This window comes from Melopsittacus undulatus, chromosome 5 (assembly GCF_012275295.1).
Source record: "Melopsittacus undulatus isolate bMelUnd1 chromosome 5, bMelUnd1.mat.Z, whole genome shotgun sequence".
Classification (NCBI taxonomy): domain Eukaryota; kingdom Metazoa; phylum Chordata; class Aves; order Psittaciformes; family Psittaculidae; genus Melopsittacus; species Melopsittacus undulatus.
This window is the reverse complement of record NC_047531.1, coordinates 7,977,241-8,004,946: the sequence shown is the minus strand read 5'-3', so window position 1 is coordinate 8,004,946 and position 27,706 is coordinate 7,977,241. Positions and strand designations below refer to the sequence as shown.

General features: G+C 37.7%; 1 protein-coding gene across 2 annotated transcripts in view; it reads left to right on the top strand.

The window, feature by feature from the left end:
• The window catches only part of MON2 (MON2 homolog, regulator of endosome-to-Golgi trafficking), a 69,407-nt gene that overhangs the window by 19,444 nt on the left and 22,257 nt on the right, over window positions 1–27,706 (top strand). For both annotated transcript variants that reach the window (XM_005148062.3, XM_005148061.3), the window contains exons 4-26: window positions 384–515; window positions 2,653–2,782; window positions 3,287–3,384; window positions 4,052–4,177; window positions 4,935–5,129; window positions 5,857–5,981; window positions 6,367–6,506; window positions 8,255–8,408; window positions 11,235–11,467; window positions 12,666–12,747; window positions 13,910–14,091; window positions 16,041–16,153; window positions 16,753–16,857; window positions 16,995–17,075; window positions 17,165–17,238; window positions 17,317–17,407; window positions 18,955–19,056; window positions 20,675–20,785; window positions 21,352–21,527; window positions 23,695–23,857; window positions 24,387–24,680; window positions 25,424–25,622; window positions 26,952–27,580. In XM_005148062.3, the coding sequence (XP_005148119.2) occupies window positions 384–515; window positions 2,653–2,782; window positions 3,287–3,384; window positions 4,052–4,177; window positions 4,935–5,129; window positions 5,857–5,981; window positions 6,367–6,506; window positions 8,255–8,408; window positions 11,235–11,467; window positions 12,666–12,747; window positions 13,910–14,091; window positions 16,041–16,153; window positions 16,753–16,857; window positions 16,995–17,075; window positions 17,165–17,238; window positions 17,317–17,407; window positions 18,955–19,056; window positions 20,675–20,785; window positions 21,352–21,527; window positions 23,695–23,857; window positions 24,387–24,680; window positions 25,424–25,622; window positions 26,952–27,580 (3,735 nt within the window). The remainder of the gene's footprint in view (window positions 1–383; window positions 516–2,652; window positions 2,783–3,286; window positions 3,385–4,051; window positions 4,178–4,934; window positions 5,130–5,856; window positions 5,982–6,366; window positions 6,507–8,254; window positions 8,409–11,234; window positions 11,468–12,665; window positions 12,748–13,909; window positions 14,092–16,040; window positions 16,154–16,752; window positions 16,858–16,994; window positions 17,076–17,164; window positions 17,239–17,316; window positions 17,408–18,954; window positions 19,057–20,674; window positions 20,786–21,351; window positions 21,528–23,694; window positions 23,858–24,386; window positions 24,681–25,423; window positions 25,623–26,951; window positions 27,581–27,706) is intronic.

Sequence of the window (27,706 nt, the reverse complement as noted above, 5' to 3'; positions counted from 1 at the left end):
CATATACAGTGTGTTAAGAAGCTGGTGAAAATAATACTGTGCTTGCATAATGTAAAATTACACTGTTTTTTCTTCAGTATGAATGACTTTTGAGAGTAAAAAGTCTTTGTACTGCTTCTTTTGTATTTTCAAGTAGAAAATAAAGTACACATTTTAATTTGAAATACACACTAAGAGGTATCTGCTGTCAGTTCTTTAAAAATACCTTGGGAAGCTTGTGACAATGAAATTGGCTTTGTGTTCTCAGTGTGGTCCCATGGTATAAACAAACAGGCAAGTACAGTTATGAAATGCATTTATGGCAGTGCTGTCCTTATATGTGTACAGATGATATACCACTAGGTAAGCATCTTAATTGTTGGCAAAAAATTATTTCTTTGTAGGCTGCAGCAGGAAACATTATTAATATGCTTTGGCAACTGATGGAAAATAGTCTTGAAGAACTTAAATTGCTCCAGACAGTTCTTGTACTTTTAACAACCAATACAGTTGTGCATGATGAAGCACTGTCCAAGGTAAGAATTTGTGACAGCCAAGTACATACAGTATAGTACGTGCAATATCCAAGAGGAAAAACAGAGATAGATTTTACATATGAAGCATTTGTAAATAATGGAAAAGGAGGGGCTTTCTTAACTCTGTTGTGTCCCTATTGTCTTATGTCTGTACTCTGAAAACGGGATTTCTTCTAGCTTCATTTTCAATTTGTTTTTAATTCCTCCGTAATAATACCTTTCTTCATGTCCAGAGATATAAGATTGTGTTGTAAAATTTCAGACTACCATGGGGATACCATCTGAGCAAAGCCCACAAGTCATTTACATGATAAAGTAGCAAAAGAGAATTTGGAATCTTGTATGGCTTAGAACATGTACTGCTATAGCCAGATGTGGTTGAGGTTCATGCAAGTGCAAGAACATGGAGTCACAGAATCCCAAGGGTTGGAAGGGACCTTGAAAGATCATCTAGTCCAACCCCCGTGCAAGAGCAGAGTAACCTAGAGTACATCACACAGGAACTTGTCCAGGCAGGCCTTGAATATCTCTAACGTAGGAGACTCCACAACCCCCCTGGGCAACCTGTTCCAGTGCTCTGTCACTCTTACAGTAAAGAAGTTCTTCCTGATGTTAACATGGAACCTCCTATGCTCCAGTTTGCACCCATTGCCCCTTGTCCTATCACTGGATATCACTAAAAAAAGCCTAGCTCCATCATCCTGACACCCACCCTTTACATATTTGTAAACACTGATGAGGTCACCCCTCAGTTTCCTCTTCTCCAAGCTAAAGAGACCCAGCTCCCTCAGCCTCTCCTCACAAGGGAGGTGTTCCACTCCCTTCATCATCTTTGTGGCTCTGCGCTGGACCCTAACCCTAACCCTGTCCTTCTTGAACTGGGGGGCCCAGAACTGGATGCAATATTCCCGATGCGGCCTCACCAAGGCAGAGTAGAGGGGGAGGAGAACCTCTCTTGCCCTACTAACCACCCCCTTTCTAATGCACCCTAGGATGCCATTTGCCTTCTTGGCCACAAGGGCACATTGCTGGCTCATGGTCATCCTCCTGTCCACCAGGACTCCCAGGTCCCTTTCCCCTTCACTGCTTTCCAGCAGGTCAACCCCCAACCTGTACTGATACATGGGGTTGTTCTTCCCCAGATGCAAGACTCTACACTTGCCCTTGTTGAATTCCATCAAGTTTCTCCCTGCCCAACTCTCCAGCCTGTCCAGGTCTCGCTGAATGGCAACACAGCCTTCTGGTGTGTCAGCCACTCCTCCCAGTTTAGTGTCATCAGCGAACTTGCTGAGGGTACATTCAGTTCCCTCATCCAGGTCATTGATGAAAATATTTAACAGCACTGGTCCCAGCACCGACCCCTGAGGGACTCCACTGGTCACAGACCTCCAGCTAGATTCTGTGACACTGACCACAACTCTCTGCCTTCTTCCTTTCAACCAGTTCTTAATCCACCTCACTACCTGATCGTCAAGCCCACACTTCCTTAGTTTATCTGTGAGGAATAAGAAAAAAAGACCCAAGAAATACAGGGTTCGCTATACATACAGATGTTTTCAGAATTCATTGTGGAATAAGTAAGTATTAAACTATGCGTTAGAGGTAGTACAAAATCCAGTGGAAAACAATATTCAGGTCACTGCCGGCACAATGACGCATTGAAAATATGCACTTTAGAGAGGAATAATAGCAGTTGAGGCAACATGGTTGTGAAAGTATTGTGATTTTAATGTGGGTGAGGAATGGCATTTTACCTTTGAAGTTGACTGACCTTTCTGTGATTAACCTTATAATCCAAATGTCCTTTTGACATTAATGCTCATACACCTTGTTTTATGTGGTTGAGTACTGTGTGCTTTTGTATGGTAATTGTAGTTTTATTAGCACTTCGTAATATCTTCAGTTAATACCAGTTCTAGATTGTCTTTGTCAAGGATTAGTAGAGTGTATTTGGCCAGGATAATAAAACTTATTCTGGTTCTTCGGATTTAAAATGATTAAAACAGTTTTTTTTCAGGCAGCCTTTTGGCAAACTAGTGGAAAGAATTCCACAATCAGCTGGGTTGACTCTGAGCTAAAAGATGAAAATACATTGTTGTAAAGTGATCTTTTTTTATTTCTTTTTTCTCCCTTTCAGGCAATTGTGCTTTGTTTTCGACTGCATTTCACAAAAGATAATATCACAAATAACACTGCGGCAGCTACAGTGAGGCAGGTAGTTACTGTTGTATTTGAGAGGGTGGTTGCTGAAGATGAACGATACAAAGGTGAGCATACTTCTTACTCTGCTTGCTTGTGATTATCTTTTTTAAAGAAGTAGTAAAATGATTATAAACATAAAAAAATCACAGTCATTAATCTTTACTGTCTTTTATAAATTTACTTGTATTCAAACAAGATGTAACCCGTAGCCATTGTCAGTCCAAGTCAGTACATCAGTGTATGAAACTTAGATATTTGTCAAGCTGTGAGAACTGGTCTTCACATTAGTATTGTGGAGGAATTTGAGGTGAACATGTTATTTATGGTGAAGGTAACTTAGATTACAGAGTGTGAAATACACATCAGTAGTTTTGAAGAGAGCATTTATTGGAAAGAAGTGCTTGGTATTGATGATTGTTGGTATTCAATCTAATATTTATTTCAGTAGACATGAAAACTTGCAGTAGAATTACCTGTTCATTCTCCTAGAATCTTTTTGTAAGAACACTTAGTTTGTACTTGATTTTCAACAGCTCCTTTGTCAACAAAACGGGTTTCTTTTCACACAGATACTATTGACCAGCCAGTTGCAGTTCAAGGAAATAGTAACAGAAGATCTGTCAGTACACTGAAGCCATGTGCTAAGGATGCATATATGCTTTTTCAGGTAGTTGGGGAGCATATGCTTATACATTTGCGGTTATGATTGGGTGTTTCTACATCTCTGTAACAAGTTACAAAAGTTTGCTGTTGGCACACTGACAAGGTCCTTCACCAGAGCCTCAGGCTTCCTCATGTGCATTTATTGTAATTGGCAGTGATTTGCGTATCACAGAGAGGTGACTGGAAAATGAAGAAGTGGAAGCCTAGGAATATGTTTTACTATACATCTCAAATAACAGCTAAGCATGCATGTCTGTGTTAAATTGAAGATTCTTTTTTTCCGTGAGCTGAATACTGCTACTAAAAGTCAGTCTTGATTCTTGTGTTTGGTATTGTACGTTAAAGGTCTGTATATGATGAACAGTAGCAGTTGTATTCAACACACCAGTTAAAATCTTCTTGACTTAGCAAATTTACTGGTCTTGAAATATTCTTGAGAGCAGGAATGAACACAGCTGCTACAAGCATATCAGCAAAGTTTAAAACTTCTTTTTTAAAGTTTTTGCTTAATACTTTAAGTAAAAGAAGTATTTGGGGAAAAGTTACGTTGAAATTGGACAATCCCTCATAACAAAAGAGGGAGAGAGTGTAGATTTTGTTGTAGACTCAGTAAACTTACGGCAGTATAGGACTGTGCAGAGAATGTAAATGTTACTGCATTTCTTTTTAAGGATCTTTGTCAATTAGTTAATGCTGATGCTCCCTACTGGCTCGTGGGTATGACAGAAATGACGCGGACATTTGGCCTTGAACTTCTGGAGTCAGTCCTTAATGACTTTCCACAAGTGTTTTTACAAGTGAGTAGTTCTTTGAGGGAAAATAGGAAGACTTTTCACATGGGCATTAAAATCTACGCTTCATTAACTCCTCTTTAATTTACCACAAGTACCACTTTTCAGAAGGAATTGTAGCTTTTACATGTTGGGGTTTTATGACAGAGAAGTACTGTGTTCTTTTTGTCCACTTTTTTTTTTTTCTATTCCCATACACTTGATTTGTGTTTATGCATTTTGTAGAGCCTGTTTTACTCTGTTTCGCTATTTTTTTGCCATTTTAATCTCCTCCAAATATGCCTTTCCTGATCTTGCATGATTTATGACAGCTCTGTTACTTAGTTTATGGCACTGTTATTTCTACATAAACATTAACCTTGCCCCACTTGCCAAACAGCAAGAATCATGACTAGGAACTGTGTAGATCTACTACATATAAATGCACCATGATCCTACAGTCACGCATTTTAGGAGACAGGAGCTAAGTTAAAGAAATAAATATACAATGAATGATGTATTAGCAGCATATTTCAGTTTACAAAGTACAAGAAGAGGGATGCAGAGTATGAACCTGACCATACCATTTCATCATGCTTTTTGGTAGCTTTACAATGGTGTATGCCGTTTTTCCTTTTCATTTCCTGAGTGTGTAATTTATACCAAGATTTACATAACTCAGGGTGCTTGATCATAGCAGCAAATGTAAATAAGGTACATAATCAGAGCTGCTGGTAGAAATTAAAGATTTTCTGCTTAAAATTTGTTCTGTTTTCTTTTTCAGCATCAGGAATTCAGTTTTCTTCTTAAAGAAAGAGTATGTCCTCTTGTTATAAAGCTCTTTTCCCCAAATATCAAATTCAGGCAAGGTTCCAGCACGTCATCTTCCCCAGCACCAGTAGAAAAACCATACTTCCCCATCTGTATGCGTTTGCTGAGAGTAGTTTCTGTTTTGATTAAGCAGTTTTACAGTTTGCTGGTAAGAGTATGCTCAATTTTTCTTTATACAATTCCATTTTTGTGTGTATATGCCAGTATTGTGGTCAGTAATAGTATTAATTAGTTCTTGGGAACTGTTCATATACACTGAAGGAAGAGAAGTCTAAATATTCTTTTCTTCTGTGTATTTGCACTGACATGTATTCTACATGTGTGACTTTATTAAAGGTGGGCTTATATAAATTCTCAGGGTAGATTAGCTGTTACATTTTCTGTACTTGACTGCCTTTCAGTTAAAGTTTTGGGAACCTTCTGATTTTATATAGTTTGCCTTGCTTTATATTGTTGATTGCTTGTTAATACTTGCTAGGAGGCTTTTGACTTGTGTAAGCAAACGTTGTCGACAGAATGTGCATGAAAACCACGTTTAGCTGTTCTTACTTCCTGAATTTTAGATATGTTCTAAAGAAGAATTTTTCCCATTTAATTTTTTACTCTGTCACATGTAAGGACTTCAGTGCAATGTCTTTGAGGAATTTAACTTCTTCCGTACAATTGCATGTGTGGCGTTAGCTTGACAAAAATACTATGTTTATTAGTCATGTTTTTAATGTAATTCTCAGTAAGTGCTTATTGAAGGGATTTTTTTAGATCCTGTGCAGAACTTGCTGGGATAGGAAATCTAGGATGAAACGGAAAGTTTTTTTAGAATATATCTGTAGGAGGCTTTTTCTTTTTAATTAATGGCTATAAACTGTATCTTTTAGGTAACAGAATGTGAAATCTTTCTGTCATTGCTGGTTAAGTTTCTGGATGCAGACAAACCACAGTGGCTGAGAGCTGTTGCAGTAGAATCTATTCACAGGCTTTGTGTACAGCCTCAACTATTAAGGTATTAAATATATTGAGTTTCACTTTTACATACAATTTAAGAAATCGTTTTATTTTCATGTGGTGGAAATTGCTTTCTAAAACATTGCAAATATGTAGAAACTTGAATGCAATAAGCTCTTCAGGATATTTTTAATAAAGCATTAGACTATGCTTATTATCCAGGAAGGGCTGAATTACCATTACTTGAGTATTCCAAACCCTCTTTCTCTTACCAATATCAAAGGAGCATTTACCTAAACCTAAGTATGTTAATTTACCTAGATATTTGCAGTTCAAATGTGCTGTAAGTCACAGCTGGGAGGGGGGCAAGGAGTTCCTGTTAAAATATGCTTTTAGTCCCTAATTTGTCAAATACTTCATATATCTTCTAAAATGCTTTCCAGGTCCTTTTGTCAGTCGTATGATATGAAGCAACATTCCACTAAAGTTTTCCGTGATATTGTGAATGCACTGGGGTCCTTCATCCAGTCACTCTTTCTTGTACCAAGCACAGGGAACACATCAGTAACACCAAACCAAACTGGTAAAGCCTTGTCCTTACTATAATCTTAATTTTACAGCATCTTGTAATAAAAAATCTGATTTGACTCAGTATATGTGTTTGGCTTGATACAGTTCTGTACTTCTCTGTTCACTGAGGTGGAAAAATAGCTTGAAACAAACCAGTGTTTTCAGGTCTGGTGATTTTATCTGTCTGTCTTGTGGGCAAGATGTAGCTCCCAGTCAGCAGAGCAAAGCTTTTACAGCAACCAAGTTACTTGGTTCACAACTTCCTAAAGGAAATTCTGAGGAAATTATTTATTATTTCTAACAAATTTCTTTCTCCTTGGGTGGGGATGTCATTTATGGCAGTGTGCAGTGGAAGTAGTAAAATAGCATTTGCTTCCTTCTGGAAGGCAATCACTAATTCTTCTGGATGTTCAGGGATGAAACTGGCATGAGGAAGTCAAGATAAAAAGGAAGCTCTGAGTTTTACAGATTATCTTTGCTTTTTCTGTAATGTGAAAACAGGGACCTTGCAGATCATCTAGTTCCACCCTCCTGCCATGGGCAGGAACACCTTCCACTGGATCAGGTTGTTCAAAGCCCCTTCCAACCTGGCCTCGAACAGTTATACCTTATACTGCTGTAGTTGGCTTCCGAGGCTCACATTGCAGCAAAGTAGTTGTTTTGTAGAAGTTGAAAGCTGCATCTACCAGAGCTTTGTACATCTTCTTGTATACTGGTGTAATGTTTACCACTTCAAGGAGTTACATTGATACAAAACTGGTTGTATATGTCTGATTGCTCAGTGGGATCACGGAAAATGTTACCAGTCTGTGTTTGTGTTAATGATAACATTTGATTAGCTACTTCTGTTTTGCGGTATGACTTTGTTGTTTTAATCTGTTAAGCTTTACTGTGTTAAAAGATTATGCATAGGTTTCAGGGTGTATTCGTATTGCCCAAATTAGTAGTTTAGTCTCACTATATACTAAAAGCAAGCACACCAAAATGGCAGTTGTTATGGTTGCTGTATTTGGTGCTAATGAGTTCATGTGGACTCTGCCTTTCTCTCCACATTGTCTATGCACTGAGTCTAAACGTGATACCTACTCTTAGTAAGTATAGACCTCCTCCTATATGTAGGAAGTGTATATATACAGAATTCTTTGTCCCTTTATCTGCTTTTTTTGGCTTTCTAAATTGGAACCACAAGTTGTTCCTTCCTAGCTGTTGGCTGGCATGTTGTCAGCTCTTCCCTGAATCTGTTTGTTTTCTCCTGTCTTGCCATGGAACAGGTTCAAACAGTGCAGTTTTCTTTCTGGCTCTTCTTGTGTCTTTTTCATGTCTGAAATCTGTAAAGGGTATCCTTGGAACAATTAAGCTGTCTTTCCTACTAGATGTTCTAGATGCAACTATCCAAATAGTGATAATCAAACAATAGCACAAAAATATATATTGTTTTATCAAAACCAGTCAAAGTTTAGTTCTTCTGCAGAATGTGATGAATGCTGCTGTGATCTTTCACATATGTAATTTATTCTGACTGAAAATAAGGTAGTTATCATCAGTCAGCCGTGTCTTTAAACTAATTACTTTGCACCTAAGATCGTGTTTCAGACAGCAGAGGGAGCTCAAAAATAGTTTTTTTCTGTTGGTGGTGGTTTTTATTCCTGAGCAGGGTGACTCAGATTCATTCTGTGTCTCAAAAACTAAATACATCAAAAGGGTGTTGGATGATCACTAGAGTTAGATGGGTTCATTTTATCACTTTGTTTTTCTGAACAGGAAGCAATGCGTCGGGGAATACTGGCTCAGCACAAACTAGTCCAGGAGTGGCTGGAATGAGAGGAGGGGCAACTGTATTACCTGCCTTTGAATACAGAGGCACTTGGATACCTATCCTGAATGTAACAGTACAAGGCAGTGCTAAAGCTACCTAGTAAGTACCTCTATGGTTTTGAAAATGTATATGGCAAATATTTCTATTTCCAGCTTGATGGTTTAAGGATTTTTTATTAGTGAATATTGAGGTTTTAATTTCAATGGCATTGAGGTATGTTCTGGATTTTCTTATTGTCGGTGCCATGAGATGTTCTGATTTTTCGCCATTTTGCCTGCATGCTTTGAATTCTGATCCAAATCTCCCCTATGGTTTTAGCATCTGTTGGATTTTTTGGTTTTTTTTTCTACCATACTGTTCCTGTATTAACTCTTCACTTTTAGGCCTCACTCTAGTGTGTAACAGTTATAGCATACTTTTTGCTCGGTTGTATAATAGCAGACATGAGGGGTATTAAGCAAATGGGGCAGCACTGGGAGTGAAAAAATAGCTTTCTTAAACCAGCTTTACTCACAGTTTTTAGTGAACAGGATAATTGTGGTAGATAATGGCCAGCTCATTCCAAACAATATATTGACATATTTACAAAGGTTAGTTTGTGAGTGCTTCTTAGAATGGCCAATTGTTTTGTCCTGACTTTGTGTAATGGAGATCATGTTCTCTGTATAATGCTGCTAATACTAGTTTCAAAATAATGGAAGTTTTTTTTCATGGCAGTCTTGACCCTTGAAGGTAAATCTCTTCCAGGTTAGAATTGCCCATGAAACGTGAGCATACTAATACTCAATGAAATCAGCAAATAGCCTGGTTCTCAATACTTCTTAAAGGTAGAAAATCTTTTATCTGCCTTTGAGATGGTGAGGTACTGGAATGGGTTGCCCGAGGAGGTAGTGAATGCTCCATCCCTGGCAGTGTTCAAGACCAGGTTGGATGAAGCCTTGGGTGATATGGTTTAGTGTGAGGTGTCCCTGCCCCTGGCAGGGGGGTTGGAACTGGATGATCTTAAGGTCCTTTCCAATCCTAACTATTCTATGATTCTGTGAGATGCAGGATAAATTCATTCTCAGATTTCAGTAGTTTAACATACATGTGTTAACTTGACTTCATGTTCCAGCAGTGCCATGAATGTTATTTTAGGTTATCTGACTGTGCTTAGGAAACACAAATGTTTAACAAAGGTGAATGAAAGGTTCATGCTTTGGCCAGCTACTACAACCTACTGCTTTCCTTTTTTTTTATGTGCTGTTCTTAACTGGCGCAGGAACATTGTAGCATCATTGTAGCATCGTTACAGTCTCTTGTGCTATTCTGAACTTGCTTGTGTCTTACCTTTGCATCTGTTCAGTGACTCCATGATTCCCACTGAGTAATGTTGGAGGTTTTTTTTTTCTTCTGTGTAAGGCTGTGGAATTGTCACTAGAATGTCTTGTCAGCAGTTTTTTCTCCTATCTTGTACTTCTGTCTGCAGTCCCTGTATGTAAGGAGATGACTAATTGTAGATTTGAGTCACATCCTAGCGCTGATTCTGTCCTACTGCTGCCATTAGATTTTCATACAATGGCCAGATCTCACACTTCTACACTATGATTTAATTTAGATATGACCTATGAACAGAGCTAGTTAGAGGCCTTTTTGCCAGTATAGGCCTGAAACTTCCCAGACCCCTATGCCTTGTCTTCCTCTTTATGTGAGGAAGTAAGTATTTTTAAGAGGAATACACAAAGTCTATAAAAGAATTTCAGGTAGAACTCTATATATACACACACTTATTTGTAGATACAGGGTGAAATGTTGACCATTTGATTTACCTGTACTGCCTATGCCCCCAGATATCTAACGCAGCCATCTTCAGGAAGTTAGGGGTAATAACTGCAGTGTTACATATGTGGGAGAAGGAAAATCCTTTGTGCAGAAAGGAGTGGTGACGCTACCTTGTAGAAGTGTCTTTGATATACTGTAGCTGGAGTGCTTAGACTTTTTAAGAGTAGTTTGTAGAGGAAATTAGGAAACAGTGTTTGTTGGGAAAGCAGGTAGTTTTTGTAACAGACTGTCTCCCCTGTGGCAGCTACAATCTGTTTCCTGTTGGACTGGTAACCGGATAGATCTTCTAAAGAGGCAGTGAGGCTGCAGTTCCAGCACAGTGATGTCTTAATTGGTTGCATAGTTTTTAAGCAGTGAATCATGTAGACATTTCCATTTTATACAAATAGCTTCTATTCTTTACGTATGCATGTAGGTGATGAATATTTGCTCATATGTTATCTAGCTATGACAGGCTTTTCCGGTCATATGGACTCAGAGATAATGATAATGGAACATCTGATTAGTTCTTACTTTGTTACTAGTGTGTTCACACTGTCATGACTTTCTGACCTGTTTCCTCTGTTGTTCCTGTGTAGATCTATGTTGTTCCTTTGTGTTCTTCCAAATAGTTTCTGTTGCTGTGATTTTAAGTAAAATAATAATAAAAGGAGAATAATTCATTCAGTGATGCTTGCTGGGTTGCCCAAGGAAGTTGTGAATTCTCCATCCCTGGCAGTGTTCAAGGCCAGGTTGGATGAAGCCTTGGGTGACATGGTTTAGTGCAAGGTGTCCCTGTCTGTGGCAAGGGGGTTGGAACTAGATGATCTTAAGGTCCTTTCCAACCCTAACTACTCTATGATTCTGTGATTTGCAGATATAAATACTGTACTTGGAGTTTGTTCCCTTTTATTTACTCTTTTATTTAGTGACTCATTTACTCTTTTACTTAATGACTTAATCAAGAAAGTTTTGTTTTTTTTTTTCTTGAGTTGCTATAGATCTTGAAGGATGGTATTTGGTGCCTGTTTGTACTTAACATTCATCTGGGATCTTGCTTTTTATTGTTGTTTTAAATCACAGTGGTACTGTTACACACTTACTTGTCATGCTTTAATTTTTTAGTTTGGAAATGCTAGACAAAGTAGAGCCACCTGCGATTCCTGAAGGCTATGCCATGTCAGTGGCATTTCACTGTTTACTGGATCTTGTCCGTGGTATCACTACCATGATTGAAGGAGAGTTGGGAGAGGTAGAAACAGTCAATCAAACCACAGCAGAGACAGCTTCGTTACCGACACAGTCTTCCGAGCAGCAAGACTTGCAGTCTGTATCCGAACAATCAGAGAAAGAACTAGGTATTTGAAAATGCAAACACTATTTAAATACAGAAGGTTTACGTAAAGCAGATTAAAATACATGCTTTGATGCTTAATTTTATTGTTTCTAAATCGTGTGTAAAAGCTTGTAATGAAGTGGAGGGTTGGTTTTGTTTTGTTTATTTGGTTTTTGTAACAGAACAGCAGCAGTCTCTAAAAAAAATACTTGATGTACTGCTTCTTTCCTATATAGCACCTTAGCCATGGAATTCTTATGGTCTAATACTGCTTCACATGTGGGGTGTAAGAAAATGATAACAGGCACTCTGTTTTCCAAAACTACTATTCTGCCTTCTGCTTAAAGCTGAGATCCAAGGTTGCAAGAGGCACCCTGACAGAGATGAAATGTGGCAATTAAGCCCACATTAAAGAATGTATTTCTAGAACAAGATAAAAAGATGAACATTTTAATGGAGAGATTTCGAGTAAGATTTAAAGTACTTAGGGAAGAACTTCTTTAAGAGCAGAACAAATAGCAACTGAGGCGTGTATTTGTGCAGCATATGAGCAGTCTGTATATGTACTTACAGAAAGACTTGTGTCTTGGGAGGGATTTTGAGTTGTGTATGTGTGAGCTGAGACCGCAGTGCTGCAGGTTGTACCCGGGAGGAGAGGAAAGGGACCTGTCCCCAGCACAGTGGAGCTATCCAGGGTGCTGCAGCCATGAATGCACTGGCCCAGCCTAAGGTCCTGGCGTGGCCTGGTGAGGGAGGGAGGTGTGGAAAGGATACTGGCAGGTTATAAGCCTGTATTTTTTTCCTATTAAAATAAAGAAATAGAAAATAAAGAAGAAGGTGAATTATAAATACCGGGGAGGCTATTTTTTTCCTTCGCAGCAAAATTTCAGTGAGTTTTTTTGTCCCACATGTGCTTCTGAATGCATATTTTTACAGACAGAGATTAAAAACAGTTATCTGTACCTCTGCTAGATCTGTTTGGTATGGTTTAGAATAAGTATTGTCTTGGTGACATCTTTAGCAATATTACTTTAAATGAGACTTAATTATTACTGGTAGGAGCGTGTTTGTTTATACGCGTATGTGCCTGTCTAAACATGCATATAAAAGCATACTTTAAAAGATGTAGTAGTAAGGATTTTGTTTGTGATATATAATTGAAAGTTACTAAGAAAAATATTGTGTTTCTGCTATAAACAATTATATATATTTCTTTCAAGTTAGCAGAGCTGTCTGGGAAGAAATGGTGAATGCTTGTTGGTGTGGTCTTCTGGCTGCTTTATCGCTTCTACTTGATGCAAGGTATTTGGTCTTTAGTTTTTCTTGGTTTTCTTCAAGGATGACATTCCCAGCTATATTTTAAAATTACTTCTGCTACTGGTCAAGTTGGAAGTGTGCAGTTCATGGCATCTGAGCAGATAGGTTTGTGGGTTAGTGATGGCTAGGTTGAGTGAGGATCTGTTAATAGTAAACAACAAAGCATCAACCTTTAATGTATTTCAATATAAAACAATTCCTTTTTCAAAGGCTTGCATTTAAACTATTTATATTTTTATTCCTTTTTACCTTGAATGTTTCAGCACACTGAAGTGATTCTATGTTTTGATTACTGTTGATAAGATACTAAATTATGTCTCAGTACTTGTTAGTATTGTGCAGTCTTTGAAGTGGAAAAGCTGTTTACTAGATAAACTTTATCAACATAAAAAGGACATGGGACTATTAGAACAAGTCCAGAGGAGGCCACAAGGATGATCAGGGACTGGAGCACCTCCCATATGAAGACAGGCTGAGAAAGTTGGGGCTGTTCAGCCTGGAGAAGAGAAGGCTGCGTGGAGACCTCACAGCATCCTTCCAGTATCTGAAGGGGGCCTACAGGGATGCTGGGGAGGGACTGTTCACTAGGGACTGTAGTGACAGGACAAGGGGTAATGGGTTGAAACTTAAACAGCAGAGGTTTAGACTGGGTATAAGGAAGAAATTCTTTACTGTTAGGGTGGTGAGGCACTGGAATGGGTTGCCCAGGGAGGTTGTGAATGCTCCATCCCTGTCAGTGTTCAAGACCAGGTTGGATGAAGCCTTGGGTGATATGGTTTAGTGTGAGGTGTCCCTGCCCATGGCAGGGGGGTTGGAACTGGATGATCTTAAGGTCCTTTCCAATCCTAACTATTCTGTGATTCTATAATAACTGTAGTAACTTGTCTCTTTCAAAGTATCTTTTGTTGTCAAACACCGTTTTCTGAAACTAGAGATAAATACCTCCTCACGGGCTGCTTTGCTAAATCATTCAGAACTAAAGACCAATTTAATAGGGAATGGTTCTGAAGATTTTTTTGATTGCTTATGCTATCTTTTCAGTATTTGTAATGTTGACAGGTTTAAAGTCTGCGTTCTTGTTCCTTTCAGTTTCTTTCAGCTTCTGTAGTGTGAATTATTTTTTGCTAAACAATGGGTACTCTTTCAGCACTGATGAAGCTGCCACTGAAAATATTCTAAAAGCAGAACTGACCATGGCTGCACTTTGTGGAAGACTGGGTCTTGTAACATCAAGAGATGCCTTTATCACTGCCATTTGCAAAGGATCCTTGCCTCCTCACTATGCCCTTACTGTATTAAACAGCACAACTGCAGCTCTGTCCAGCAAATGTAAGTATATAGGTTTTCCCTAACTGTGCTTCAGTGTATTCTTCAATAAACTTTAGTTTTCACAGGATGCAATTCAACAGATATATGCAACTGTAGAATTTGTCTATACTAGATTATGTTAGAATCCTCACTCTTTCACGGACACCCTCTTGTTGTGGGGAAAGAGCTTGCATGCCCTTATGAGGTTGGGAGCTATGCTGGTGATGGCATATGCCTCCAGTAGGGTCTCCCATGCCAGACATGTCTCAACTGAAGGGTCAAAGTGTGTGCATGGGCAGGATGGGCTCACTAGCCTTTGGGGAGCCATCCTAGGAGAAGGACAACTCTAACGTCAGACCAAGGCAGATGGAGCTCATTTAGCCCTGTAAGGCCATCCATCTAAGAGATGGATACTCTAACTAAACCTACGACCTGAGGACTTTGCTGTCACTGTCCAAGCTCACTAGGCCATGGCTGATAAACCTCAGGTGTAAAGGGTGGGGCCAGTTCCATGCACCTAAAAAATCCACTGTGCAGGCCTGAAGGGTTTACCCACACTTGCAGATCCCTGTAGCGACATGTGAGGGATGAAACGGCAGGTGATAAGGTGCACTGGAAGTCACAGACCTCACCCTGCATGATGGCAGTTCAGGACATTGGTCCTTCCATAGCGCCATTGTTTCCTCTGAGAAATCACGCAGAATTAGCCTCAAGGAGAAAAGACAAGGTAGAAAGAATCGCGCCCTGCCTGTACTTTTTGCAACCAGATTTGCTTATCCCACTTTGGCCTTTTTAGTCATCAGCGTGCTTGTAGTAAGCGTGAGTAAAACACTTCCCAAATGTTTGTTCACAAAGTCAAGCCATGATGATGATGAAGAATCCTCAAACAGGATCTAGACCTCCTGCTTTCCAGAACCAGTTAGTCTTGCAGCATTCTAGTGAACTTAAAAGTTCCCGAATGGTTAGCATATGTCATAAGTTCATATTCTGAGATTTGTTTACAATTCTGAAGATACATTAAAATATGTGATTAAAGAGTTCAAATTCTGAAAGGGTCTCTGAGCAGCTCGGATACGTAAGAGTTTGCTAGAATGTCCTGCATTTGTGGTCTACTACAGACTTTTCTACAGTTGTCTAGTGATGGTAGTAGTTACTGCGTAAATGGAAGATCTTCCTTTCTGATCTCCGTTCCACTTACAAGAGGCTGAATTGGTATTCCCCACATCCTGAGAGAATGTTGTAATTCATGGGATATGCCAGTTGAGAATGTACTCAATTTTGAATTTTGAAAATGAGTTGCTATGTAGTAAGAGATGCAACTATCTGGAGAATATGCAAATTGACATAAATATGAATTTAAACCAGAATACCTTAATCTGGGAATAAGGACCAGTACCTTTACTCCAGCCCAAAAGCTAACTTTATTATTAGATCGTAAGTCTGTGAAGCAGTATGCATCACTGAGCTACATGAATCTCTATGGAAATGAAGCAGTGAACTTAAAGTTACTCTTCTTTTTACAGGTGAATTATAAAATGGGTGTCCTGAAGTCTTGTATTGGAAAAACCTCATGATATAGCATTTATGACACCTTCATTTTTTGAGTGCACTAGTACAGTGATAGCACACAGTGGTACTATTTACACACAAGTACCACAGATAACTGGGTTGAGACATAAGCTAATGCTCGTATTGTAGCACAAATATCCCAGTCCTGACATAAAATGTACTCATGTGTTGCAAGCAGTATCTAATAGTGAGAGGGAGTAATTACTGGCTCCTTTAACTCTGTAAGGCAATGACATAATAATCTAAATATGACTAAAGGTCTCAAAGTGACCCACCTTAAAACTGTGGAACAAAAATTCTCTGACCCGCGTTTGCCAGAAGGTGGTTGTTACTACCAGTAAGTACTGGATTTTAAATACAGATTTTATATATATTTTTCTTTTCCTTTCATTTTCCTCTAGCGTATTCCATTCAGGGACAGAATGTTCAAATGATCAGTCCCTCAAGCGAGTCTCACCAGCAGGTCGTAGCAGTAGGGCAACCTTTAGCTCTTCAGCCACAGGGAACAGTAATGGTAAGTACAACTTGTAAGTGATCTCACCCTGCTTAACAGCTTCTTTCTGTGTCTCAATGCGTTTCAGAACTAGGCAACAGATAAACAGCGTTCTTACAAATAATGGTTATCGGAAATGTTAAGCTGAGCTTTTAATTTGGAACAGCCCTGGAGAGCAAAGTTCTCTTAAGTGTAAGGAAGACTTACTCTCATTTTTCATCTGACTTATCTTAGCAGCTGCCATCCATTCCATTTGAAAACCCCTATATCTCAGTTCTATTATGTGCCTGTGTATGAACCTTCACTTACATGGGTTTTGTAAGATAGGCTCTGATTTTGTGGAGAAGATACCCTTCAAGCTGAAGTATTCCAACTTGTGTCTTTTCACATTTGATAAAATGTGAAACTGGGAGGAGAGGGCAGTGATCAAATCATATTCAACCCCAGCAAGATAAGACTGAGAGAAGAAGGGATGCTGAACTACTTCTCTAAAAAAGATAATATTGCATCACTGCAAACAAAATGTAATCTTTATTTAACAAAAAATTGCAAGTTTCCTAGAAACACTGATGTTACAGAATAATGAGAATAGTGTGGTTGTTTGTTGTGGTTTATTTTAGCTGACTTCAAAAAATATCCAGTGTATGAGGACATTACTCAACTTAGCTCACTGCCATGGAGCTGTTCTTGGTACATCGTGGCAACTTGTCCTGGCTACTCTTCAGGTATAGAGGAAATACTTATGCCTTCCTTTTTGCCATAATTTGGGTTGGAGTTCTTACGTGAGCAGTAGGAGAAGCTTTGATTCTCCTCAGGAACCTGAAAACACTATTTTTCTGAAAATGATTGTTTTGCATTTCAGCACCTTGTGTGGATTCTGGGACTGAAGCCTGGTGTTGGGGGTGCGTTAAAACCTGGAAGAGCTGTAGAAGGGCCCAGCACAGTAAGCATGATCATGATTGTTCATTTTGCAGTTAATGATTATGTAGTATTTTCTGTTGCAGTCTGTAAGACATTTCTGTCTTTTTCAAGGTTCTGACTACAGCAGTTATGACTGATCTGCCAGTTATATCCAACATACTTTCAAGGCTTTTTGAAAGCTCACAGTAAGCAACCTTAGCTGATAATTAAAATAATGTGTGTGTATCAAGCTTGGCAGTGTTTTGATAGCTGTTATTTTTCAGGTACCTTGATGACGTGTCTTTGCATCACTTAATAAATGCCCTTTGCTCCTTGTCTCTGGAAGCCATGGATATGGCCTATGGAAACAATAAGGTATAGTTTTTTAGTTTCTTTTTAGATGTGTTTATGAAACAGGCAGAAGGGGTACATTTATTATAGAATCATAGAATCAACTAAGTTGGAAAAGACCTTTAAGATCATCGAGTCCAACCTTTATCCCAGAGCTGTCAAGTCCACTGCTAAACCATGTCACTAAGGGCCTTTTCTACATGGTTTTTGAACGCTTCCAGAGTCCTTTAAGCTAATTGTTTCTAATATTAAGACAGTAATGCATTTGATACTCTAGAGTAAAAAAGAAATGAACCAGAGAATGTCTTGTTTGTAATGGTTCAAACAGTTACTAAATCCTGTTCAACATTCTCATTGCATTCCTGCTGTTTTTTTGTTAACTAGGGAATGTCATATATTTCTGTTAATCAGATTGTGGATGAATAAAACTTTTAAAAGCCCTTGTAATTTCATAGAATCATAAAATAGTTAGGGTTGGAAAGGACCTTAAGATCATTTAGTTCCAACCCCCCTGCCATGGGCAGGGACACCAAATTTCAGAGGTTAGGGATTCTGAATAGCACAGTATGTTCTGTGAGGTGCTCGGTTTCATTTCAGTTTTCTCTTATAATACACTTCAGAAGAAGCCTGACAATTTAGATACTGAAAACCCCCTGATAGTTCATATTTACTTGGGAAAATGATAGTATTCCTGTCAGCCTCAGTAAACAACCTCTAGCCAGAAAGGTTAAAGACCCTGTGGTTGAAAAAGATTGAGTATATATATTAGTCACAATGTAATTCTAGAGGGAGAGTTTCTGAAAGTTTTTCTTTGATCCTTTACACTAGAGATAATGATGACAGAAAATATGTGTTACAATATTTGCCAATTACAGCAACAGCAAATGAATTAAAATAAGCAAAGTTTGTGTTTAAAATAAATTGAAAACCACAATAAAATATTAGCAGAAATAACAATAGAGAATAATTCCAGTGCAGCAGTAATTTTGACTATATCTTGACTTAAAAAAAACCCTAAAAAATTAGGAAAAGCTTATCACAAATATTTGCATATGTACTTGATGAATGGGAAAATCATCATATTCCTGCAGGGCATTTATGAAGCTGATGGAATATAAAGCATAAAGGGATTCTTAAATGAAATATCCTTTATTGTTTGTTCACATATAAACTTAACTTTAAAAGTTGTCATGGGGAAAAGACTATTTGGCTAGTAACATATGTTACAAAACTGTGTGGAGGGAGGACTGTGTAAAAACTTCAGTTTTGAAAGGAACATCAGCACTCTGGTTATTGTCAAACTTGGAGAAAACTATATGAAACATTGTGACAGAAGTGTTTTTCATGATATGCTGTTGCTACCCCCTTGTGGCTTCTCTTGAAGTACTGCAGATGCTGTGGAAATTTCCCAGCCGTGCTACCCAAGCTGTTGTGACAGCATACACAGCCTACAGAACACAGTACTTCAGTGAGATGAGTTGCACCTTAATTGATAAATTATAAAGTAGCAATAGGCTCTGACATTATCTGAGTCACCTCAAAGTCATGTGTTCAAATTCCCTTTTATTAAGGAACCATCACTTTTTGCTGTTGCTAAATTACTGGAAACAGGACTAGTTAACATGCACAGGATTGAGATTCTTTGGAGACCTCTGACCGGTCATCTCATGGAGGTAAAGAATTGCTTTTATATGTTGTACTAGAAGTTAGTTTGTAGTAATAAAGATCTTGTGGAAATACATTTGTAAAGTGTAGTTTTTAAAAACAACTTAGATTGCTTTTACATGTACTTTGTTTTTTGCAACTTGAATACTTTTATTTTACAAGAGAACTCGTATATTTAAATTCAAACATTTTAATAGATCTTACTGACTTTTAGGTGCCATCAGCCCTCATATGTTTTAAACACAACAATGTTTAAAATGATCAATTTATGTCATATATGTGTTATAACAAAGGTAACACAAACAGGTTTCACTTTGGATTCACATAGTACAGATATCTAGGAAGATTTTAATATGTTTTTGCATCCTTACCAAATAGATTGATGTCACTAGATTTAGTAACAAAGGGTTTGCTTGTCTTAAAAATACTTAAGCTAACATTATTTCAAACAGTATTAAGAAGAAGCCATCTGTAACCTGATTTATATAGATCATCTTTGAGGTACAGTAAGGAAGGAGAACACTAGTGCCAAATTCAGTTAAACCCAGACTGAGGGAAGAATTTGTTCCCTGTCTCAGGAACTGATTATCTGGTCAAATTCAGAGCATCATGAAGTAGTTCGAATTCTCTCTTTTTTTATGTAAGGTAACAGACATATAAGTAATGCAGGAGAGTAGCTGTTTCTTGACTGCATTTTTTAACATTAAGCTGGCTCTTCTGCATTGTCCTCTTTTTCAGTTTGGCTAGCAATTGATAAGGAATGTCCAAACCACAAAACTGCCAGCCTTCCTAATGATCCTTCCTTAGACTTTGATTCTGGATTCTCATACCACCTGAGCTAGGGCTGGAAGGGTGGATGGAAATAATTGTGCCAGAGGTCAATGAAACAGTGGACTTACCTGATTTGTTTCAGGGTAGTGTATCAGTTATGGGAGTACAGTTCATACTAGGTATCTATGAACTGGATTTGCAAAACGCTTTTAATTCTTCTGCTCTAAAAAAAAGCAATTACCAAAACTGTTAGGTTTAGATGGGTTCGCAAAGAGAAGACACACACGTTTGAAACTTCAGCTTGAAATAGTGTTTGTTACTGTTTTGAAATAATGGGGTGTAAGGCTTATTTTATATTCACTGTGTAGTTACTTGTTATATTTGAGAATATAGAAGAGCATATGCTTTCTGTCTTGATTATGTGAAGCAATGTGTGAAAGATGAAGCTTTGAATTTTATAGTAGCTTAAGGCAAACTTAAACCTGAGAGTTTCAGGCATTCATTGAAGAGTTGTGTGGTGCTTTTTAACCAATCACTCTCTGAATGAGCAGTTAGTATATTCATTTTGGAAAATGTATTGGCTTGATCTGCTGTGGTTTTCATTACTTTTCCTTCTGTGTCTTTCACTGCTTCCTGTTGCTTCCTTATTCAGAAGGTATGTTTGTCCAAAAGATACTATTTTTTACTATTAAAAAAAAAATTTATCATCTAGAGATTTATTGTATTGTTGTAAAAATATTATAATAGTGTATGTAAATTCTAATATAATTAAAATACCTTTTTTAATATTGTTACACATATTTGAATCTTGGTTAAACAAAAGTGACTTTAAACAAAACATTGATGTGTTTTCAGGTGTGTCAGCATCCAAACTCCAGAATGAGAGAATGGGGAGCAGAAGCTTTAACTTCTCTCATTAAAGCAGGACTGACATTCAGCCATGATCCTCCATTATCTCAAAATCAGGTAAAGTAAGTTTAACAGCAGCTGCTTTCCTCCTTTTCTGGAACTTAAAATGAACATGAAATTAAAATCTTCCCTAAAGGAAATTTTCTACAGTTCAATGAATTCGGGGCATTCATAAAGCAACTTTACTATTGAGTTTATAAAGCCTACACCTGTAACATTCCAGTGTAACTATTGAAAATTACCTCATGCATTCTAATGAACTACCTTCCTTACTTGTTTCAAATGCATAACAAAAGTGGTGAGGCTTGCATAGTATGTCCATTTGTTAGAACTAATTACAGATCACCCTCTTGAGTGTAAAACAATTCCAGGATGTTTAGAAGTGTATATGTGATACAGTGGCAGCTTAAAAATAAATTGTCTGACCTTCTGAATCACTGCTATTCAACCCGTTATTAATAAAACATTCTGATGTTTTTATTCTCTCTTTTGCTGAGGTTCAGTGGGTAGTATTTCAAGGTCTCTGTCATAGGAAGCTGAGTCTAGCCCTGCTGGATGAGTGTAAAGTTGCAAGTATCAGTTAAATTTTAGCACCCTTACTATGCTTTGTTGTTTACTTTCAGAGACTGCAGTTGCTGTTATTGAATCCACTAAAGGAACTGTCAAACATCAGTCATCCCGATATCAGGATCAAGCAGTTGGAGTGTGTGCTACAGATTTTGCAAAGTCAGGGTGACAGCTTAGGACCTGGGTGGCCATTGGTGCTTGGTGTCATGGGGGCAATCCGAAGTGATCAAGGGTAAGTGATGGAAATGAAATTTTAAAATCGAGTAAGATAAGAGCAGTGGAATAATTCCACTTTTTTTTCCCCTCACTTTAATAGTCACCTCAATAATAGCCATCATTTTCATTGTTATTTTTAGCTTGTGAACAATTTTACTCAACAAATTAAATTTTTTATGTTTTCCTGTAGCACACTCTTACTGAATTAAATCTTTCAGAAGAACAGGGTATTCTTCCACTCTAGTGTCTCCTGTGATCAGTGTGCAGTATACACTGAGGAGTACTCTTGGTGCCAATTCATTTGATCTTAACCATCTACTGGACACGTGTCTGGTGCTTGCAGATAATTCTCCATGGCTTGGCTGTTGCTCACAGTTCTTGTGTTGTTTCTTTTCTTCCAGAATCTTCAGGTAGTCTCTAGTGTGTGGCATCTTCTGAACACTGTTTTTGTTGAAGCCTTCCTCCCTAAATGGGTGCTGGTAGCACAGGGGTGGAAGTTTATTCACTTGCTGTGGGGTGAATCCCTTGACTGACTAGCGCAGCTGACTCTTGCCAACAGAAGGGGAATGTTACAATGGGAAGTGAGAGGTGACGTTGCAGGGAGTTTTTGGAAATGAGCAGTAAAATGAACATCAGACCCTGGAACTGTAAGCACCAAGAATTGTACCTGCACACTTCGACCATATTATTACTTCTTTGGTGCTAGTCAAGACTGGCACCAGGATAGGTCATCAAGTAACCCTGGTATCAAAAGAATTCATGTTGGCATCTCTCTCCTTCCACTCCACCTTAGCTTCTGTCTTCTGGCCACGTGAAGACCTGCTAGAGCCCCTTCAAATGCTTGAAGGATTTTGCCCTTGTATCAGTATTGCTTGCTCTAGCAGTAGCACTCCCCAAAATCCCCAAGGATGTTTACATATATGGTTGTAAGCATCCTCTTTTTGGTAACCATGCTTCATTTGGTACCTGCTGTTTCCATACTTGGTGCAGTGTGTTCTGTGGTTCCTACATGCCTTTTGATTTTCACTTTTTTTGTTGATGGATAAGAACCAACAGAGATTCCTTCTCAAGATGGTTTTCAGATCCCTTTTCATCTCAAACCCATACCTCACTGGCAGATATCTCAATTTGTTACTAAGATCTTGTGTTATATCCTAGTCTTCTCCAGCAAAGCATATAGAATGATCTACTTAACTACACAGCATTGTCTGCCAGCATCATATCAACTACAGTAGGAAACAAATTAAGGAAGCCTCATTTTCCTTGGGAAGCAGCTCACTTATAGCTGTGAGCACAAGATTCAGGTGCTGTTATCATACATTACATATAAACTTACTGACCATGACACTTCCTTCACAAAAGTCTTCCCTCTGCTCAGTGAACATCCTGGATTCCAGGATTCCATGGTTTTAGTTGAAGATGACCTTGCTGCTTCTGAGACCTCCTTCTCACCAACCTTTTCTATACTATGCAATATCTTATCTTAGCAAAAATATTTTCAAAATAACTGTCATTAAATAGATATTCTGTAAATATTTTGCCTTCAGAATTAAATTCTGAATGCAAACATTAAATAGGAATGTATTTTTATTTCTTATGGAAGATGCATGCTAACATAATGATGGTCTTACTTGCTTTCTTTATTTTTATTTAATGTTTGCATTCAGAAGGCAAGGTATTTTGAAAAGATTTTTGTCCATCAAAATATGTATTTTGCCTGCCTGTTTGGCATACTTTAAGTGATTTGTGATTGCTGGTAGAAGAAACTGTCCAGAAGAGCTTACTCTTTGGAAGATTATTGTGCTTAAACTTAAGCTTTGTTTTGTCTGTTGTGGCTTTTTTAGCTGACACATTTAAACTAAGAAGTCTTAGAACTCTAGAACAGAGAAGTGGACTTTACTATATGAAACTAGTGAGGACCAGTGGAGAATCTCAGCTTCATTAGCTAGTTAACATGGACTAAAATGCTTCATCAGAATTAGAAGCTTCAACTTAATACCTTTAAAAAGCCTCTAGGAAAAGCACTTAAAATGTTGCAAATTAATCTCAAAAATGCTAAATGTATTATTTTCATTTTCTAAATAATGCTATCTCCTGATGCATTGTATTCAAAACATTGCTGTGCTCTTGAAGAAATTAGAAATGAGTGTGTGCGTGTTCTGTTTTTGTTTTGTGTTTTTAAGAGAGTCCCTAATACGGACTGCATTCCAGTGTCTTCAGTTGGTTGTGACAGACTTTCTGCCAACAATGCCGTGTACTTGTCTACAGATAGTTGTTGAAGTTGCCGGAAGCTTTGGACTTCACAATCAAGAGTTAAATATTAGCTTAACGTCAATTGGCTTGTTGGTGAGTTTTATATTAAATACAGTGATGCTGCTTCTGACTCTCTTTTTTTTCTTCTTCTTTTTTCTTCTTTCTTTTTGTTTCTTTTTTTTTAATTAATCTGTAGTCAATGCTACAAATTAAAGCCAAAACCTATTTTTTGAGCACTTAGTGAACTCCCATGCTGTCATTTGCAATTGTATGTAAATTGAATGAGCACAATTTATCTTAAATCTGCATGACTCCAGGGTTAGTTAAGGAAATAGTGTTTTATTGTAACCATGTTCATCAGTATCTTATTTTTAATACATTCTCTCCCTTTCTAGTATGTCAGGTGTAAATGGAACCTTAAAGCTGAGGCTAAGAAAAATACTTTCTACACCTTTTGGTATTTATGTGCTGATTTTCTTCCATCAGTGTAGGGAAATCAGTATCTTGATGTACTTCACAAAAGATACTTAAATATAAAAATGAGAAACAATTTACTGTGTGATTATTAAGAGCATTATTATATTTTTATTGTACAACAGCATATGTCTTATTTATTTTATAGTGGAATATTTCGGACTATTTTTTCCAAAGAGGTGAAACAATTGAGAAGGAGCTAAACAAAGAAGAAGCAGTGTTGCAGAAACAGGCAGAAGAAAAGGGAGTGATCCTGAATAGACCTTTCCATCCTGCATCACCATTTGACTGTCTTTGGTTATGCCTGTATGCAAAACTTGGAGAGCTGTGTGTGGATCCCCGACCTGCAGTTAGGAAGAGCGCTGGGCAGACATTGTTTTCTACTATCGGTGCTCATGGAACTTTATTGCAACATTCAACATGGCACACAGTAATATGGAAGGTATGATGTGCAAGATTCCACTAAAGGTTTTCTAAATTGCATTCACATTTTAATAGCCTTAACTGACATGCTATTTTAATATCAATTAGCTGGTTTATTAAGATTTTTAAAGGCAGCAACATATGGTGGCAGAAATGGGATTTCTTGGGGAGTAGGGTGTTTTTTTACACTTTCTCTGGCCCTTAAAACCTCTTATGAAATGTAAATTTTGTATTTTGATCGTTACTTTCATACTCAGGACTTGGATAAAAGTCTGTTTGCTTCCTACAAGGAGAAATGACTCATTTTTTGTGCAAAAATATGGAGATGTTTGAGGGTCATGTGATTGGGCTGATCTGATATTAGACTGAGCTTTTGGCTCTCTTCTCTGACAGAATCTATGAAATGGCCTGTTCTGGATCCCAGTTGTGTTGGTTGTGCCTTATGTAAAAATCAGGCTGTAGCTAAGTCTGCCTATTGTATCTAAGAGGTATCAGAGATCCACTGGTTTTAGCCTTCTGTTAGTGCTAACACTGTTCTCAGTGGTTTTGATCTTGCTGTTTCTAACCATTCTCAAGTGAACATCAGTTGGCAGGTTTTTACTCATAGCTGTTGCAGAGACTGTTTAGAATAAGGGAATACCCAAGGTGACCCAGTGACAAAAAAGATAATGGAGAAATTACTGGTTTTCTTTCTTGTTTTACCATGAACACAACTATGTTATTTGAAAAGCTGCCTTTTCCCTCTTTTTCTGACTATTACAGGTTTTATTTCACCTATTGGATAGGGTTCGAGAATCTTCTACCACAGCTGACAAAGAGAAGATTGAATCAGGAGGAGGCAACATTCTCATTCATCACTCAAGGGACACAGCTGAGAAGCAGTGGGCTGAGACATGGGTATTAACACTGGCTGGAGTTGCAAGAATTTTTAACACCAGGAGATACTTACTGCAGCCTTTAGGTAAAATTCATAGTTTAAAGTTAGTGAGAGATACAGTGCTCTTGTGTATTTAGTTTTTCGGTTAAAGTACTGGGCAAGAATTGTAATCTTAGCTTTAAAGTGTGTTCTGTTTTGTCTCACCTCAAATGTCATGAAAATTACAGAGTTTTTAATTCACGCTCCTTAGAGTAAAAAAATTGTAACTACCAATTTAATCTTCCATATCACAGTACTTGAGATTAAATCTTAATAGTCACAATTCTGGGTGCTAAATAGCTTTAATTTATAATAGATTGTTAAGAGTAATAATTTTTCTGTTCTTTTGGTTGTGAGAATATCTTTCCTTTTGTCTTTCTAAGGTTATGCAACACTTGCCTGGAACTCTTCCATGGCATCAGTGTGTCAAGTTTAACCAGTGCTCTTACAGTATAAAGAGAGCTCGCTGGTAAAGTCAGTGAAGTATTGAACATTTATGTTGTACAATTGTATGTAGTAGTATTTTACAGTAGCTTGGTAAATGACCTAATGTTTAATTTCTATAAGGAGGAAGTAATAAAGAAACAAGGAATGTATAATTTGCATTACATTAATGTAACTTCACCATCCCATAGTATGCAATTAAATATATATATATATATATATATATATAAAACCAGGAGTAAGTTGTGTCTCATTTTATTTTGGTTATCAACATATTAGTAGCTATCAGGAGTATTCGTCATCTGCAGAAATGTAGTAGATTTTAAACTATATTAAACCTGAATTAAAACTGAATAAAAAAGAAACCATTACAGGAGTATTTTAATTATTCAGAACCTGTAATTAGTAACATGGAAAATTGGAAGCTAAAGCTGAAATCAATGAAAAACTCAGACTTCAAAAAATAAAAAGAAATCTTTCTCCACAGTGCAGTTATCAGGGTGTTTTAAAATCAGTTCTTTATAAATTAATTGCATGACTATACATTTGACTCATAATTCCTTGAACGTGCTTAAATCAACAGGCATCTGGTATGTATAACAGCTCATCTGTGTCACTGTACTGAATAAAGAAAATACATGTTTTTGATATGGGATGGGTATGTGATGTTTTGCTACTGAATTCAACATAAATGTAGATATATTGTTTCATTCTTCATATGTGTGTGTTTCTGTGTTATATTCATTCTTTCTGGTTATGGTTGAGCTGGTACATTCTGAAAGTCATTCAAGCCATTATCTAACCTCATGAAATACCTATGTATTAGAGCAACAAGTACATGAACAGCCTTTTAGAGACAGAGCGGGTGGGAAGAGGATGAAGAAGTTTGTTCCAAGTTGATATTTTTTTCCCCTCTCTTTTCTTAAATAGGAGACTTTTCCCAAGCCTGGGATGTTCTTCTTGATCACATCCAATCAGCAGCACTCAGCAAAAACAATGAAGTTTCCTTGGCTGCTCTGAAAAGCTTCCAGGAGATCTTACAGATTGTTTCTCCTGTCCGAGACTCAGAGAAACCTGATACACCACCTGCTATCAATGTTTCTGTACCTGTGGTGGTAGGGACAACAACGGCCACTAGTCTTGGCAGGTCATTCATGAGAACTGACTCCATAGGAGAAAGAATAGGAAGATACAGTGGATCTGAACCACCTGTAATAACAGATGAAATTGAAGATTTGAATCTTTGGTGGGCAGCCTGGAACAGCTGGTATAGGATTGGTTCAGAAAGCACAAGGCCTCCAGTTACTTGTGATAAATTGACTTTCATTCCCAGCCAGCCTTTTCTTACAGCTTTAATTCAGATATTCCCAGCTCTTTACCAACACATCAAAACTGGTTTCAGCATGGATGATCTTCAAAAGCTGGGTGTCATTTTGCATGGTGCCGTTTCAGTTCCAATCAGTTCTGATGCTTCCCCTTTCATCCTTCCATCTTACACTGAAGCAGTTTTGACAAGTTTACAGGAAGCAGTGCTTACAGCTTTAGATGTTTTACAAAAGGTAATAATGTGACTTCAAATGTGTGGTGAAAGGTAAACTACAGTGTGTCTCAGTTCTTCTCAGAACTATAGTTTGGTGACTTAAACATGATTTTTTAAATTATTTGTAATTACACAGTGTATTGTA